At 41.7% G+C, this 14,293-nt stretch overlaps 1 protein-coding gene across 3 annotated transcripts in view; it reads left to right on the plus strand.

Moving 5' to 3' along the window:
- The window catches only part of grsf1 (G-rich RNA sequence binding factor 1), a 33,867-nt gene extending 21,529 nt beyond the window's left edge, over positions 1 to 12,338 (plus strand). The window contains exons 6-11 of one of the 3 annotated variants that reach the window (XR_011885807.1): positions 1,010 to 1,188; positions 1,852 to 1,964; positions 6,213 to 6,348; positions 9,260 to 9,343; positions 10,240 to 10,342; positions 12,041 to 12,338. Coding sequence is in view for 2 of the 3 variants with exons in the window: in XM_072256507.1 (XP_072112608.1) it covers positions 1,010 to 1,188; positions 1,852 to 1,964; positions 6,213 to 6,348; positions 9,260 to 9,343; positions 12,041 to 12,057 (529 nt within the window). In the remaining variant the exon portion in view is untranslated. Of the gene's footprint in view, positions 1 to 1,009; positions 1,189 to 1,851; positions 1,965 to 6,212; positions 6,349 to 9,230; positions 9,344 to 10,239; positions 10,343 to 12,040 lie in introns of those variants that run through there. The other 2 variants (XM_072256507.1, XM_072256508.1) reach the window with 2 other exon arrangements.
- The last annotated feature ends 1,955 nt before the right edge of the window (positions 12,339 to 14,293 follow it).

Raw genomic sequence — 14,293 nt, forward strand, 5'->3', positions numbered from 1 at the left:
AAAGAAACTTCTTTACTTAGAAGATAGTGAATTGAACTTTTTAATATGAGAAATAGTGAAGACTAAAATGCTGCAAGTTTGAGGAGGATTTCTAGATACAAAAATAAATCATAGGATGTGGAGAGAGTAGAATGTGGTATTGAATTGAATGGCAGAATAAGCTTAAATGGCCAAGTGACCTGCTGTGTTTCTGTGCATAGATGTTGGAAATAGAAAATAAAATCAGAAAATGCTGGAAATGCTCAGCACCTCAGATTGGTAGCAAGGGAACAGGTTGAATATCTCTTATCCTGACAGAGAAGTTAGGGGTGCAAAAATTTTTAATTAACTTTCAAAGAAAGTACAAAGGTGGGGAAAATGAACAGGGAAGAAAAGGATGAAGCTAATTTGAGGTGAAAGATGGGAAGATTGAAGGACCAAAGAGAAGACAGGAAAGGGGGTGTCAATGAATTCAGTAAAGGAACCAATTAATGTACTTGGGTAAGTACAGTTTACTGGAGAGAAGGGAAGGAACACTGTTGGGGTATGATTTAAAAGGGTGGGTAAGGCTTGTGTGGGGCATATTTATCAACACTGATTTTTGTGAGCAATCATTCTGTGAGTACTACTGAATTTACTGGTAATCTGAATTGTTTTTTTTCATATATTCCTTCATATTTCAAACCAGACAGCTGAATTATCTCATCATTTTTTCCTGAGCCACTACTAATCAAGACCTTAAGTCTGCATAGTTGCAAGGTTAGCTGTTGAGTTTTAATATTCTTGGAATAAGACCTACATTTGAATTAGTTATTCTAATAGTGTTATGTTCCGTAAATTCTGTCCAAATGTTCCAATAGCCTGTTTCACTAGTTTTCTCTGCTCTTCTATAGCACCAGGCTACTTTCGCTCAATCTGTGGAAAGCGTGTCGAGGGCATGCAGTCATCAATTTCTATTTGGGATGATGTCAAACCAGAAAATAACTGTCCAGCAAATAGCACTGACAATCAGTTTTATTTTTTTGGCTAGGTACATTGAAATATTCCGAAGCACCAAGAGTGATCTTCGTTTGTATATCCGTCCCTCAAAGAAAATGCCTCGCTGTCCCACTGCGCAGGAAATTGCAACTGACAATGAGAGCTGTGCTGTGGTAAACAGTAACAGTGATAATGGAGATATGATGGAAAGAGATGGTAGAGTCCAGAACGGTAAGGCACCTTGTTGCCTAACTGGAATGAAAGACACATGTTGTGAAAGCTGTTGATTCTGTAAGGATATCTCTCACAAGCAGAGCCTCCTACCATCTGCAAGGTTGATTGAATTGCAGTTCCAGCAAGACATTTTTAAAATCTTGTGTGTAATTTGATCAGTTAGTAAAGACTTTATTATAATTGAGGTATTAATGTTGGTGAATTAACTAACACTGAAATGTTTTAAGTTTTAAAAAGTCCATATTCTATGACCTGTTTCTATTGTTAGGCAAGAATATTAAGGGATATGAAATCGAAGCAAGTAATTAAAATTAAGACAGATTTGCTCAGATTTCATAAAATGTTGACAGTTTGTAGGTGCTTAATAGGCCACTATTTTGCATTTGTTCTGACTTGTTATAAATATAAGCCTGACTTTCACTTCTTGATACGCTCTATAAACTGTGCCTCAGAGCAGTTCTACAGCTGTGAACTTTTGCATAAGATTCAAATGTGTGCAATTTTAAGACTGCACAAAGACTTGACTATATTGGTACACTGTGCCATGTAAACTGATGTGCATAGTTCGTAGAGCGTGACCAAAAATATTTGATATTTTAATGTAAAGGAACAACTTGTACTCTTTTCTCTCAAAATTGTGATTTTTTTTTTGGTTAATAGTGCAGCTGCCAAAAAATGATTTGGAATCTAATCACTGTATTCAAAGATCTGATGTACATAATGTGCATATGAGGGGCCTCCCATTTCGGGTTAATGGACAGGATGTTGTTAAAGTAAGTGTTTACCTTGTTCATATTTTCAAACAAATTATCTTTAACACTTGCCCCATCGTAAGTTTTCAAATTGACAGTGAGCAATTTAGAGTAGATGTTCAGTATCTTTTCCCTATTGAAATGTCTAATATTAGAGGGCATGTGTTTAAGGTGAGAGGGGATAAGTTCAAAGATGTGTTAGGCAATTTTTTTTTGCAGTGCAGGTGGATGGCTGGAATGTGCTGCTTTGGGTGCTGGTGGAGGCAAGTATGATGGAGGTTTTCCGAAGGCTCTTAGATAAGCTTATGAATGTGCAGGAATGGAAGTGTATGCACAGTGTAGGTAGAAGGAATTGGTCCAGTTGGACATTTGATTACTCACTTAGTTCAGCACAACATTTGAGCTGAGGGCCTGTTCCTTTGCTGTACGTCAGTCTGTTCACTGTGTACGTCAGGTGCAGATCTACCAGTGTTATCTCAGATTAATTTCGAAAAACTACTGGTACAGCCCAGCACCTGTATTATACACTTAAACACTTAACAGTCTGCTGCCTGTGAGTACTGCCAGCAATTAGTCATCACAAATATCAATAATGGACACCACTGCAACTATTCCACGCTCATCAACTATTTCTTGAACTCTGACAATTACATTTTGTGTCTTTAACTCCCAACCATCCCCCAACCCTCTGCCCATTTATTTCCTGCCACAGCTGCATCCTTTGCTTACTAGATATGGATCTGGTCATCTTTAGCTACACATTAACTGGAGTTGTTCTGCATCCTTACACCTGCTATTACATCACTGGTCATCCACTACTGCAGTGCTAGTAACATATAGATGTGCGTGGACTTCAAACCAACAACTTGACTTAATGGCAAGTGTGGTATTAATTGAAAAGCAGCTTATTTGTTTGAAAAGGCCAATAGACAATAGACAGTAGGTGCAGGAGTAGGCCATTCAGCCCTTCGAGCCAGCACCACCATCACTGTGATCATGGCTGATCATCCACAATCAGTACCCTTTTCTTGCCTTCTCCCCATATCCCTTCACTCCGCTATCTTTAAGAGCTCTATCTAACTCTTTCTTGAAAGAATCCAGAGAATTGGCCTCCACCGCCTTCTGAGGCAGAGCATTCCACAGAACCACAACCCTCTGTGTGAAACAGTTTTTCCTCAATTCCGTTCTAAATTGTCTACCCCTTATTCTTAAACTGCGGCCTCTGGTTGTGGACTCCCCCAACATCGGGAACATGTTTCCTGCCTCTAGCGTGTCCAATCCCTTAATAATCTGATATGTTTCAATCAGATCCCCTCTCATCCTTCTAAATTCCAGTGTACAGGTTTCCCCCGCCATCCGAAGGTAGAGCGTTGCTATGAAACGGTTTGTAAGCAGGAAGGTCGTAAAGTGAAGAAGCAATTACCATTTATTTATATGGGAAAAATTTGTGAGCATTCGCAGACCCAAAAATAACTTACCAAATCATGCCAAATAACACATAAAACCTAAAATAACAGTAACATATAGTAATAGAGGAATGATATGATAAATACACAACCTATATAAAGTAGAAATACTTATCTACAATCATTGCCTGCACTGTTCTCTGTAGCGAAAATCTCACGCAAGCGCTCTCAGCGAAAACACAGCGCAAGCACTCTCCAGTAACCTTTAAGCTATGAAGCTACCAAATCATACCAAATAACACCTAAAAATACACAGCCTGTATAAAGTAGAAATAATGTATGTACAGTGTAGAATCAGGGGAATCGGGAAGACATCGAGCACACTGATGATGGTGTGTTAGACTGAGTCGTCAGAGGTTGGGGTGGTGCAGTGGCCCCCAACCTCCGGGCAGCGAACTGATACCGATCCGCGAAGCATGCAGGGGTACAGCGGTAGCCGAGACGCACCCAGCACATCTTTAAGAAAAAAGCTGAAATAAACAAGCTAATTAATTAGGTGATGCCCGGCACGTAAATGTCGGCCCAGATCAGAGGCAACGCAGTCGGCAATCGCCTCTGGTCTGGGCCGACATTTACATGCCGGATGGCACCTAATTAAATAGCTTGTTTATTTCTGCTTTTTTCTTAACGATGTGCTGGATGTGTCCCGACTGCTGCTGCATTCTCTGTGAATCGGTATCTGTCCGTGGCCTGGGGGTTGGGGTGGTGGGACACTGGGGTGTCATCTCATCGTCGATCAGGGCAGGCAGGTCATCTTCTTCTATGCCTGCCTCGATGTCGAAGGTCGAGGTTCGTCGTCTGCTGAAGGCTTGCTTGACTGCTAGCCTCACGCATTTTTCTATCATGCAGTTCTTTGTAAGCACTCAAACCATCTTGCAAATATGCCCTAAACCGATGTACCCTTTCAAAATTAAAGTTGTACTTTATCATTGCAGCGAAAATCTCACGCAGTTGCTTCACGTTAAGTTCCTGGACGACTTCACTTTTGGTCCGCTCGCTACTGCATTTGGTTTTGATTGTTATCCTTTCCCCTTCCAATTGCATCAGCTCTTCACTTATCAGTTCTTGGTCATGGGATGCCAAAACCTCTTCAATATCATCTTCGTCAACTTCCACAAGCCAAACTCACTTTGTACTTACTTCATTCACCACGATCGAATTGCTTAATTATGTCTAGTTTTACGCTAAGCGTAACACCCTTATGAGCTCTTTTAGGCTTTTCCGATATCTTAGAACTCATCTTGCAAACGGCTGCTCACAGGCACGTGTTTAAGCGATGCCGGCTAGAATGCCGTTCCGAATCCGAGGGAGAGCGGCTGCTTTTTTTCGTAACAGTGAAAGCACCTTCTGTTAGTGAAAACAGGTAACTAATTAGGTCTTTCATAACAGTGAGGTTTCGTAAAGTGAACATTCGAAAAGCGGGGGACACCTGTATACAAGCCCAGTCACTCCAGTCTTTCAACATATGACAGTCCTGCCATCCCGGGAATTAACCTCGTGAACCTACACTGCACTCCCTCAATAGCAAGAATGTCCTTCCTCAAATTTGGAGACCAAAACTGCACACAATACTCCAGGTGTGGTCTCACCAGGTCCTGTACAACTGCAGAAGGACCTCTTTGCTCCTATACTCAATTCCCCTTGTTATGAAGGCCAGCATGCCATTAGTTTTCTTCACTGCCTGCTGTACCTGCATGCTTAATTTCAGTGACTGATGAACAAGGACACCTAGATCTCGTTGTACTTCTCCTTTTGCTAACTTGACACCATTCAGATAGTAATCTGCCTTCCTGTTCTTGCCACCAATCTGATCTGTTGTGGAAGTTAAATGAGCACTGCACGAGATGCCATTGTTTATTAAGATGTTTTGAATGATAACACAGGTCAAGGATCAACTTTATTCATCATTTACGTGTATTAAGAAATTGTTGGGGTGTGTTGCAATAGATAATAGGTGCAGGAGTAGGCCATTCAGCCCTTCAAGCCAGCACCACCATTCACTGTGATCATGGCTGATCATCCACAATCAGTACCCTTTTACTGCCTTCTCCCCATATCCCTTCACTCCGCTATCTTTAAGAGCTCTATCTAACTCTTTCTTGAAAGCATCCAGAGAATTGGCCTCCACTGCCTTCTGAGGCAGAGCATTCCAGAGAACCACAACCCTCTGTGTGGAAAAAGTTTTTCCTCAACTCTGTTGCAAATTGTCTACCCCTTATTCTTAAATTGTGACCTCTGGTTCTGGACTCCCCCAACATCGGGAACAAGTTTCCTGCCTCTAGCATGTCCAATCCCTGTTGTTGCGTCACATGCAAAAGCCAGCATTCAACAGAATAAAGAATTATGTAAAAATATGTACAGATATGGAATAAAGTGTGCAGAAATACATAAATACCTGCACACATTCACAACGTAAAACACATACAGTGCAGTGACTGGGGTAATAGAGGGGTATGGGGGTGGGGCTAACTAGAATGGTTGATCAGTTTAACTGCCTGGGGGAAGAAACTTCTAAATGGCGTGAAGTTTTGTTTTAATAGCTCAATAGCACTTTAATAGTGTAATATTAATAAGGTAGTGTACAATTTAGTGAAGTAAATAAGACTGCAAATACTGGAAAAATCTGCGGAATCCTGCTCAGGGGTAATGAATTTGCAGAGAGACTACAGGATTATTAGTTTCGTGTTCTGTTATATTTTTAATGTAAGAAACTGAAAACCATCTTTTCAATCTTGTGTGCAGGATGCTTTATGCCAGTAAGTCTCTTGTGAGATATTGCTGTGTAACATCTTTTGTCTTCTAGTTCTTTCAGCCTTTGAAGCCAGTGCGGATTATTGTGGAATACGGACCTGACGGAAAAGCCACTGGAGAAGCAGATGTACACTTTGCCACACATGAAGATGCTGTTGCTGCCATGACAAAAGATAAATCGCACATGCGTAAGAACTTCACTGCATCTCAAGTCTGAAATGGACTGTCTTGTGCAGACCATTTATTTCACATGATCATTCACAGCAGTATTCAGCCCGTTGTCCAAGTACTTTGAAAGTGTCATCTCCCTCCTCTGATCTTTCTCTGGAGCCTGCTAGGTTTTCAACTGCAAAAACTTAAGCAGTTCTCTTTTGAAAGTTCCTTTTGAATCTACTTTCACTGGTCTTTCAGGCAATGTGTTCCAGATTACAACAGCTCACTGCGTTTCAAAAAACCAAGTGCTCTTCCTTTGCCAGTTGCTCCTTTTGCTAATCTATTTCCCTCCTATGTGTTCTCTATCAGAGCCCTTAATACATCAAAATAGTTTTAATTTTTTTCTGACAAACTAAAAGGCAGAAACTTACTAACCAGTATATCAGCACTGTGCCATACCAAGGTGGCCAGACCATTGTGATTAGATAATACCTTGTATGCTATCCTCAGAACGTATAGAGAAAATCCTGGGATCACAGAACAACAGGAAATTCCTCACAGACCCATCAGTCCAGAAGACCAGACATAGAATTGTGAAGAATTTCCTTTTGACTAACACACCTCTGGAGTAGCTCAGAGAGTGAGGAAGCATCTGTGGAGGGAATTGGATAATCGATGTTGCAGGTTAGAAGCATTCACCTAGACTAAAAAGAAAGTGGGAGATGTCCACTATAAAAAGTCAGAGGGAAGGGATAGAGCAAGAGCTGGATCCAGTTGAAGAGTGGAGGGTGATGGTGGAACTCAACAGGCCAGGCAGCATCTATGGAAATGCATAAACAGTCAATGTTTCAGACTGAGACTCTTCTTCAGGACTGGAAAGGAAGGGGGAAGGTGCCAGAATAAAAAGTTTGGGGGGGTGGGTGGAGGATGACTAGCATTAGTGTAGCCTGGTGGGCAGGCAAGGTAAAGGGCAGGAGAAGAAGGAATCTGATAGAAGGGAGTGGACCATGGGAGACGGGAAAGAGGGCATCACGGAAGGTGATAGTCATGTGAGGAGAGGTAAGAGGCCCTAATAGAGAATAGAAGAAGGGGGAGGAGAAAAATTACCAGAAGGAAAAATCAATATTCATGCCATGAAGTTGGAGGCTACCCAAATGGAATATGAGGTGTTGCTCCTTCACCCTGAGAGTGGCCTGTATTTAGCAAAAGAGGAGGCCATGGACTTGATGTGTCAGATTGGGGATAGAAATTAAAATGGTTGGCCACGAAGAAATTCCGCTGTTGATGGATGGAACAGAGGTGCTCAACAAAGTGGTCTGCCAATTTATGTTAGTTCTCACCGATGTAGAGGTGGCTGCCAGATTACCAGGTAGAATAGCCAACCTCAACAGATTCACAGGTGAAGTGTTGCCTCATCTGGAAAGACTGTTTGGGGCCCTGAATGGAGGTGATGTAGGAAGTGAATGGGCAGATGTCGCATTTCTCTTGCTTATGGCAATCATGTTAGAAGCTGGGAGGTGATAGGTGGAACTGGCAAACGGCTGAAGAAGATAGAATTTGATAGGAGAGGATGGTGAAACATAGAATAAAAGGGAGATCGAGGGGGTAACAGGTGGGGAGGAGTGTGAGTGTCTTGGGTAGTTGGAAAGGTTATGGGAGGGGAAAGAGTGATGGGGCCAGTTGAGTCAAGAGGAGAGAGAAAGAAAATTGGGGAAAATGGAGCAACTTGATAATTTGATGTTCATGCCTCCAGGTTTGACACATCCTATGTGAATTATGAGGTGGTCCTCTAGTTTTTGAGAGCGGGCAGTAGAGGAATCTGAACAGGCGTGTCGGTGTGGGAATGTGGTGGAGTTGAAATGGCTGGTGGAAGGTTTGGGGCTGTTCTTGGAACACAAATTGAGAGGATCTGATAGAGGATTTAAAATCATGTAGGTGAAGTGAAAATTGAAACTGATCGAGGAACAAAGATTCAAGGGATGTGGAATAAAAATGAGTGGCAAGAAAACCAAAATGGATATGAGGAAAAATAATTCTGCATCATGAGGGTTAATGGGTTCCGTTGTAACATTCTGATTGGAGAGAATTTGTAGGACAGGCCTAGCTGGAATGCTGTGACGTAAAACAGCTGTTGAACGACCATCATCCATACTGTAACCCTTCTGAACTTCCGCATTGTTTAGATTCCCAACAAACTGTTGATCTCAGCCTTATCTATACTCAGTGACTGTGTCCATTGCCCTTGAGTGAAGAATTCAGAAGATTCAAGCCTTCAAGTGAAGAGTTTTCTTCTTATCTCAATCCTACATGAGCTACCCCTCGATCAACTTCTGGATGTACTCTCTTCTCAGCACCAAATTCTGCCAAGGATCATTTCTCATTTATGTGAAACTAGAAAATATGTACATGCTACACTCAGTCTGGTAAGGAAAAAAAACTCATCACAGGAAAGATATGACAAGTGTGGCAGGGAATTTGTGCCCAGAGTCCACAGACTGGAACCGATCAGTATCCCAGTTCTTTCTAGCCACCTTCTGTCTCCATCCTGGGGAAAAAAATTGTCCTATTTCACATAAATGAATTGATTCCTGCTGTGTTACAAGGGCTTCTACACTTCCCCTTAAAATGGATAGGTTTTGATTGTCCCTATATTCCCTGGAGAGGTTTTAGTAATATAATACACAAAAGCATGTTATTATTATTTTCTATATTTAGTGCTGTGATCACTGAAACCAGCTTCTTCCCCCCCACCCCACCCCACCCCCCAGTCTTTTGGTTTCACTTTTGATGATGGGAGTGGGAGTAGGGATTGTTAAGAGGGAGTGTTATGTGAGTCGTACAGCTTGCTTACTGTACTTAGTCATGCTGGATGTTGTTCAGGCATTAACTTGATAACTACTGGGTTCATTTACTGCAGCTGTTGGCTTCTGATTCTCTTTGATGCAGAACATCGCTACATAGAACTCTACCTGAACTCGTTTTGCTCGGGGATTCCCACCAGACATAATGATCAAGGAAATCAAGAGAAAGGTAATGTCTTTAGAGATTGTAGCTCTATGCCAAGATCTTGGTACAAAAAGAAGCTGCAGGGAGTTGTTCCTGGATTAGTTTGATTCAGGGCAGGGCTTTCCTTTTTAGACAAGTGTTTTTGTCTGTGAATTGTTTGATTAACTTCTTCCCGACCCTGATGTACTAAGAGCAGGTTTGGACAAACACTGGGAACTCTTCAAAGTCAACTTTATTGTCAAATGAATATACATGTATGCAGAAGTGCAAAAGAAAACTTCTAGCAGCAATGTCACAGACACACAGTATTAGAGATACAACACAACAAAAACATAAATTATATGAAGTTTTTAAAAGAAAGAACACAATTAAAACATTCCATTCTATGCAACATGGTTAGTGTGGCAGTACTGAGGTGGTAATTAGGGTTTTGCCAGTTGGTTCAAGAACTAAATGCTTGTAGCTGTTCTTGAACCTAGTGGTGTGGGAGTTTAGGCTTCTGTGCTTCCTGCCCAATGGTAGCTGTGGCTGGCATGGTGGGGATTTTAGATGATAGCTGTTGCCACCTCATATAGATAGCAACGATGGTGGACGGAGGCATTCTCCCATGATCTACTGGGTTGAGTCCACTACTCTCTGCAGCTTCTTGCATTCCTGTGGGTTGGGGTTCTTGGGGTTCTGTTGCTGTTTAACAATGCACAGTTTTTTTGGGTGGGCTAACTGTTAATCCTTTATACCTGATTGCTACCTGCAGCCAATCTAGTTGATGGCAAGCATTCATTATGTGCGGCATTGCATCTGTACAAGTGTGCATTAAAGCAACTGTGCATGCCAGTGGAACATAAGGTTGACACTACAGTGTGTTTTGTATTCATGCCGAAATGCACAAGTTGTTGAAAGCTACAATGGTGTCCACACAGGATAATCCACCAATTTATACTGGAGCAACTGAATGGGCTAGGTCTTTCTAAAATAAAGTAGACTGAGAAGTAACCTGATACAGTTTTTAAAGTTCACCTTGTGGTGAGTAACTCTTCACTACTCTGTACACCTGTAATCTTAGGGAAGAGACGATGTAAATATCAGAGGTCTTCAAAAGAGGAAGATCTGCAAGAATTAGAGAGGAATGAGAGGGAGAAATGGAAGGATTTGCTGGTGAAGTACTTGTGCTGGTACTGAGGGCATGGATCTGTTAGGCTAAATGGGCTGTTCTTTGTGGTGAGCACTGCAGTATGGGGTGTGGGGCCCATTGAGTGTAATGTCTACCAAGTGTTTTGAATGAGCATATTGTATTGTGTATATAATTACAGGCAAGTGAGAACAGGTAATATGATGCAATGCAGTATGCTCAAGTTGGTGGAAATCATTGCAATCCATGGCAGTAAATATTTACAACTCAAACTGTGGTCAATTCATTTACTGGGGTCCAAGATTTAAATATTGCATCAAGATGTGGGTGTGGGGTTAAGATCTGAGTGCGTTGTTCCGGAGGCAATCACAAGCTTATTGATAAAGAACTGAAGAATCGCTCAGCAAGAGGGTGTGATTACAAGTTTGGCAGATATATGCTACAGGTACTGGATATTGCAGGCTGTGTAAATGAGAGCAGGGACTGTAGAGATAGTGAGCCAGTTAACTGTGACCCCAAGTTGGGGAGTGTAGTAGTAGGATGCAGTTTAGTTAGAGATAATTGTTGCAAAGTAACCACATTGAGTAAGGTATTCCAGGTTACTTTCAGATAAAGAGGGAAAATCGAGGAGGGGGCACTGACAGAGAAGGAAATGTGGCTTTGAAAGTCGAGGAATGAAATCATTCTGGTGGAGTTGTGAGCCAGCAGGGGAAGAAAGTACTGGTTGGTGTTGTCTGTTTCTTCCCAACAGTAGTACCATAGGGGTTGCAACCAGCTAAGTGTATAAAGGGGAACCAATGGATGTAGTGTATTTCAGATTTTAGGACCTCTTTCACAAGGTAACATATAGCAAGTTATTAATGAAAATTAGAACATGGTGTGTGTTGAGTTTTGCATGGTATGAGGATTACTTAAAGAAGGAAACAGGAATTAGGGAGTCATTTTGGGTTGGGAGGCTGTGTTTAGGGAAATATATGTAATCCAAAAAGGGCACAACACAGGATATTGAGTGGTGATGAATCTAGCATCAGAATTTCAAGTGTTGGCTATGCAGATGGGGAGTAATTTTTTTTTTTTACTCGCAGGTTAGTGAATCTTCGGAATTCACTACCCAAGTGTGCTATGGAGATTGAGCAACAGTAAGACTCCAGTAATCCAGCAGACTTGAGTTTGCTAGTGCCTGACAAACAGATTTGCTGGATGATGGATGATTTTTAAAAAAACCTTTAATTCACTAACTTAGTCTTTATGATAAAATTTCCAAAGGAGTACAGCAAACCCTACTTGAGCCACCATAATTTCCAAGTGGTTGGATAGCAAATTAGTGGAGTTTTGATTTCCTTCAGATCCGTAAATATACCATTGCATAGTGGGTTAGTGCAGGAGCATGGTGCTGAGATGAATTATCTTGCATTCCTGCTGGATGGGATTGACTTTGCATTGTTTCATGTCCACAAAGTCCAGAGATGCTCCATGCTGTAGTCACCACTATTATTGCTCATCACCTGTTGTCTGAGAGCTGTTGATCTCATTTGCAGATCCCTGACCCTCAAGTGAAATAATTCACTAACTGATCATTGATTTTGTTTCAGGTTCTGAAGAGAGGTAAACGATCACTGATTTGGAAATGGTTCTGCCTTTGGTAGTGAAGCTTTCCACTTGAGCGGATACCTAAACACTAGGCAAAACTAACAAACCTGGTTTTGGAGCTTGAAGTTGTATCGAAACCAGTTGGAGCAACTGTGACCTACTCATCAATATCATTAACAAAGAGGAAATTGATTTTTGTTTCGGTACTCCAAGTAGCCTATATTGCAAATTATGCCTCTTGTAACACGTTTTAATGTTACATTACTTGATAAAATAAATCCAGGCATTTTAACAAGTTTACATTGCTTTACAACAGTTTGAATTGTTTGGTAGCATTGATTTAAAAATGTAAGTTTGCAGTAACCTGCAAAGGATGTCCTTTGCTATATACATGGAGTTTTCCTCACAGCATAATCAAATGGGTTAAACATATGTACAGTGCACCCACAATAAATATCTTCTTAGACAATCAATGTTCACAAAAACAGTTCCCTTTCTTTTAAAAAAAGAGAACTGGAAAGTTGCAAGCTGGTCACTGGGTTGTGTTCTTGTTTAGAATACCTACTCTAACCTAGGAGGTTGTATTTTCTAGGTGCACTGACCGAATCCTGGAGTATGTAGATAAGACTTGTCTCATGTTTATATCTAAACTACATTGTAGTATGAGGTAGCCTTGATCACCATCACAGAAGTCATCTCTGGTCAGTGCTTTGACTGAAAAGATTGCTAAGCATTACAGATTAGACTTGTGCAAGTGTTGCCAACATAGCCCTGGACATCTTTGGAACATGGGTGGAGAATGTACAAACTCCTTGCAGGTAACAGCAGTTAGTGATCATTGTGGTAGCCACTATATTACCAGGCCAGAAATGCCAAATTCCTTGGTATTTAACAGACAGATTATTTTGCTCTGCCCCTGACATCAAAGTATAGCAGGGTTGAGAATGGAATACCTTGGAGGGGGGCTCGACTTCCGGGTCATCAAGGGAATAGCGACATAAGGAAAAGGTCTCTCGACAAAAAAGGTAAACTGCCCCATAATCGAATTTAGACAAATACTTAATATTGCATAACTATATTAATAAAAGGGGCAAGGATGATGTCTAAGAACAAGATTAAAAAGTCCGCTCCGAAGGCTGGTAAACATAAAGAGACGCAACAAGGCGACAGGCCTAGCTTCCCCATGGCAAGCCAGGACGGAGATAATGAGGGGGAATCGGTGACTCTGTCCTTGATTCTTGGAGAGAGTCCCGAGTTCCGACAAGATAACAGCAAACAGCTGGAAGATATTAAAGGAGAAATAGTAAAAACTAACTCGCGGATAGATGAAGCCAAAGCGAGGATTGTTGGAATTGAAGAAAAGCTACAAAACGCCGAGGAGGTGATGGCAGAAATGCTGAAGCTGCAAGACCAGCTCCAGTGGAAACTAATAGATCAAGAAGGCCACTCGAGAAGGGAAAATGTGAGGACTTACGGAGTTCCGGAAGGAACTGAAGGTAAACCCGGATTGATGATTACCTTCGTGGAGAAACTACTTAGGGAGAACCTTGATATACTGGCCGCAAGAGACCTACAGATAGAAAGAGCTCACCGCGCGTTGGCACCACAGCCTCCAGCAGGCGCCCAGCCCAGATCGATTCTGGTCAGATTTCTCAGTTACAGAATGAAGGAAGAGGTGCTTAAAAGGGCATGGCAAGAGAAAGGTTTCATGTGGAACAACTGTAAAATCAGTTTAGACCACTACTACGCACCGGGGATTCTTGCCAGACGGAAGGAATATACGGAAACACGGAGAGAGTCCTGAAGGAAAACAACATCAGATTCCAGACCCTGTATCCAGCTCGGCTGAGAGTCTTTTACGACGAAGGGACAAAAACTCACGCTACGTTGGAGGAGGCAACGTTGGACCTGGCGGACCGGGGACTACCTATTAAAGTTATCACCCAACCGGAGTCGCTACTGGAGAGGATTCGGCAGAAGTCGTGGCAGTTAGTGGGGCGAGGACGCTCCACTCGAACCAGAGTGTCAAACTACAAGGAAAAGCTGCAAATATTCAGACGCGAATGTACAGAGAACACAGATTAATTAAGAGAAATGACTGAAAAGAGTAAATCGGACTTAAAGGTAAAATGAAAACTGGTAACTGAAAATAAACTAGACGGAATAACTTGAATGATAGCAATATGGTCGAGACATAAATAGGAGAAAATTCTCTATGATTATTCAAACTGCTGAGGGCCCTCTAACACAGGGTG

This window comes from Mobula birostris, chromosome 4 (genome assembly GCF_030028105.1).
Source record: "Mobula birostris isolate sMobBir1 chromosome 4, sMobBir1.hap1, whole genome shotgun sequence".
In the NCBI taxonomy this organism is placed as follows: domain Eukaryota; kingdom Metazoa; phylum Chordata; class Chondrichthyes; order Myliobatiformes; family Myliobatidae; genus Mobula; species Mobula birostris.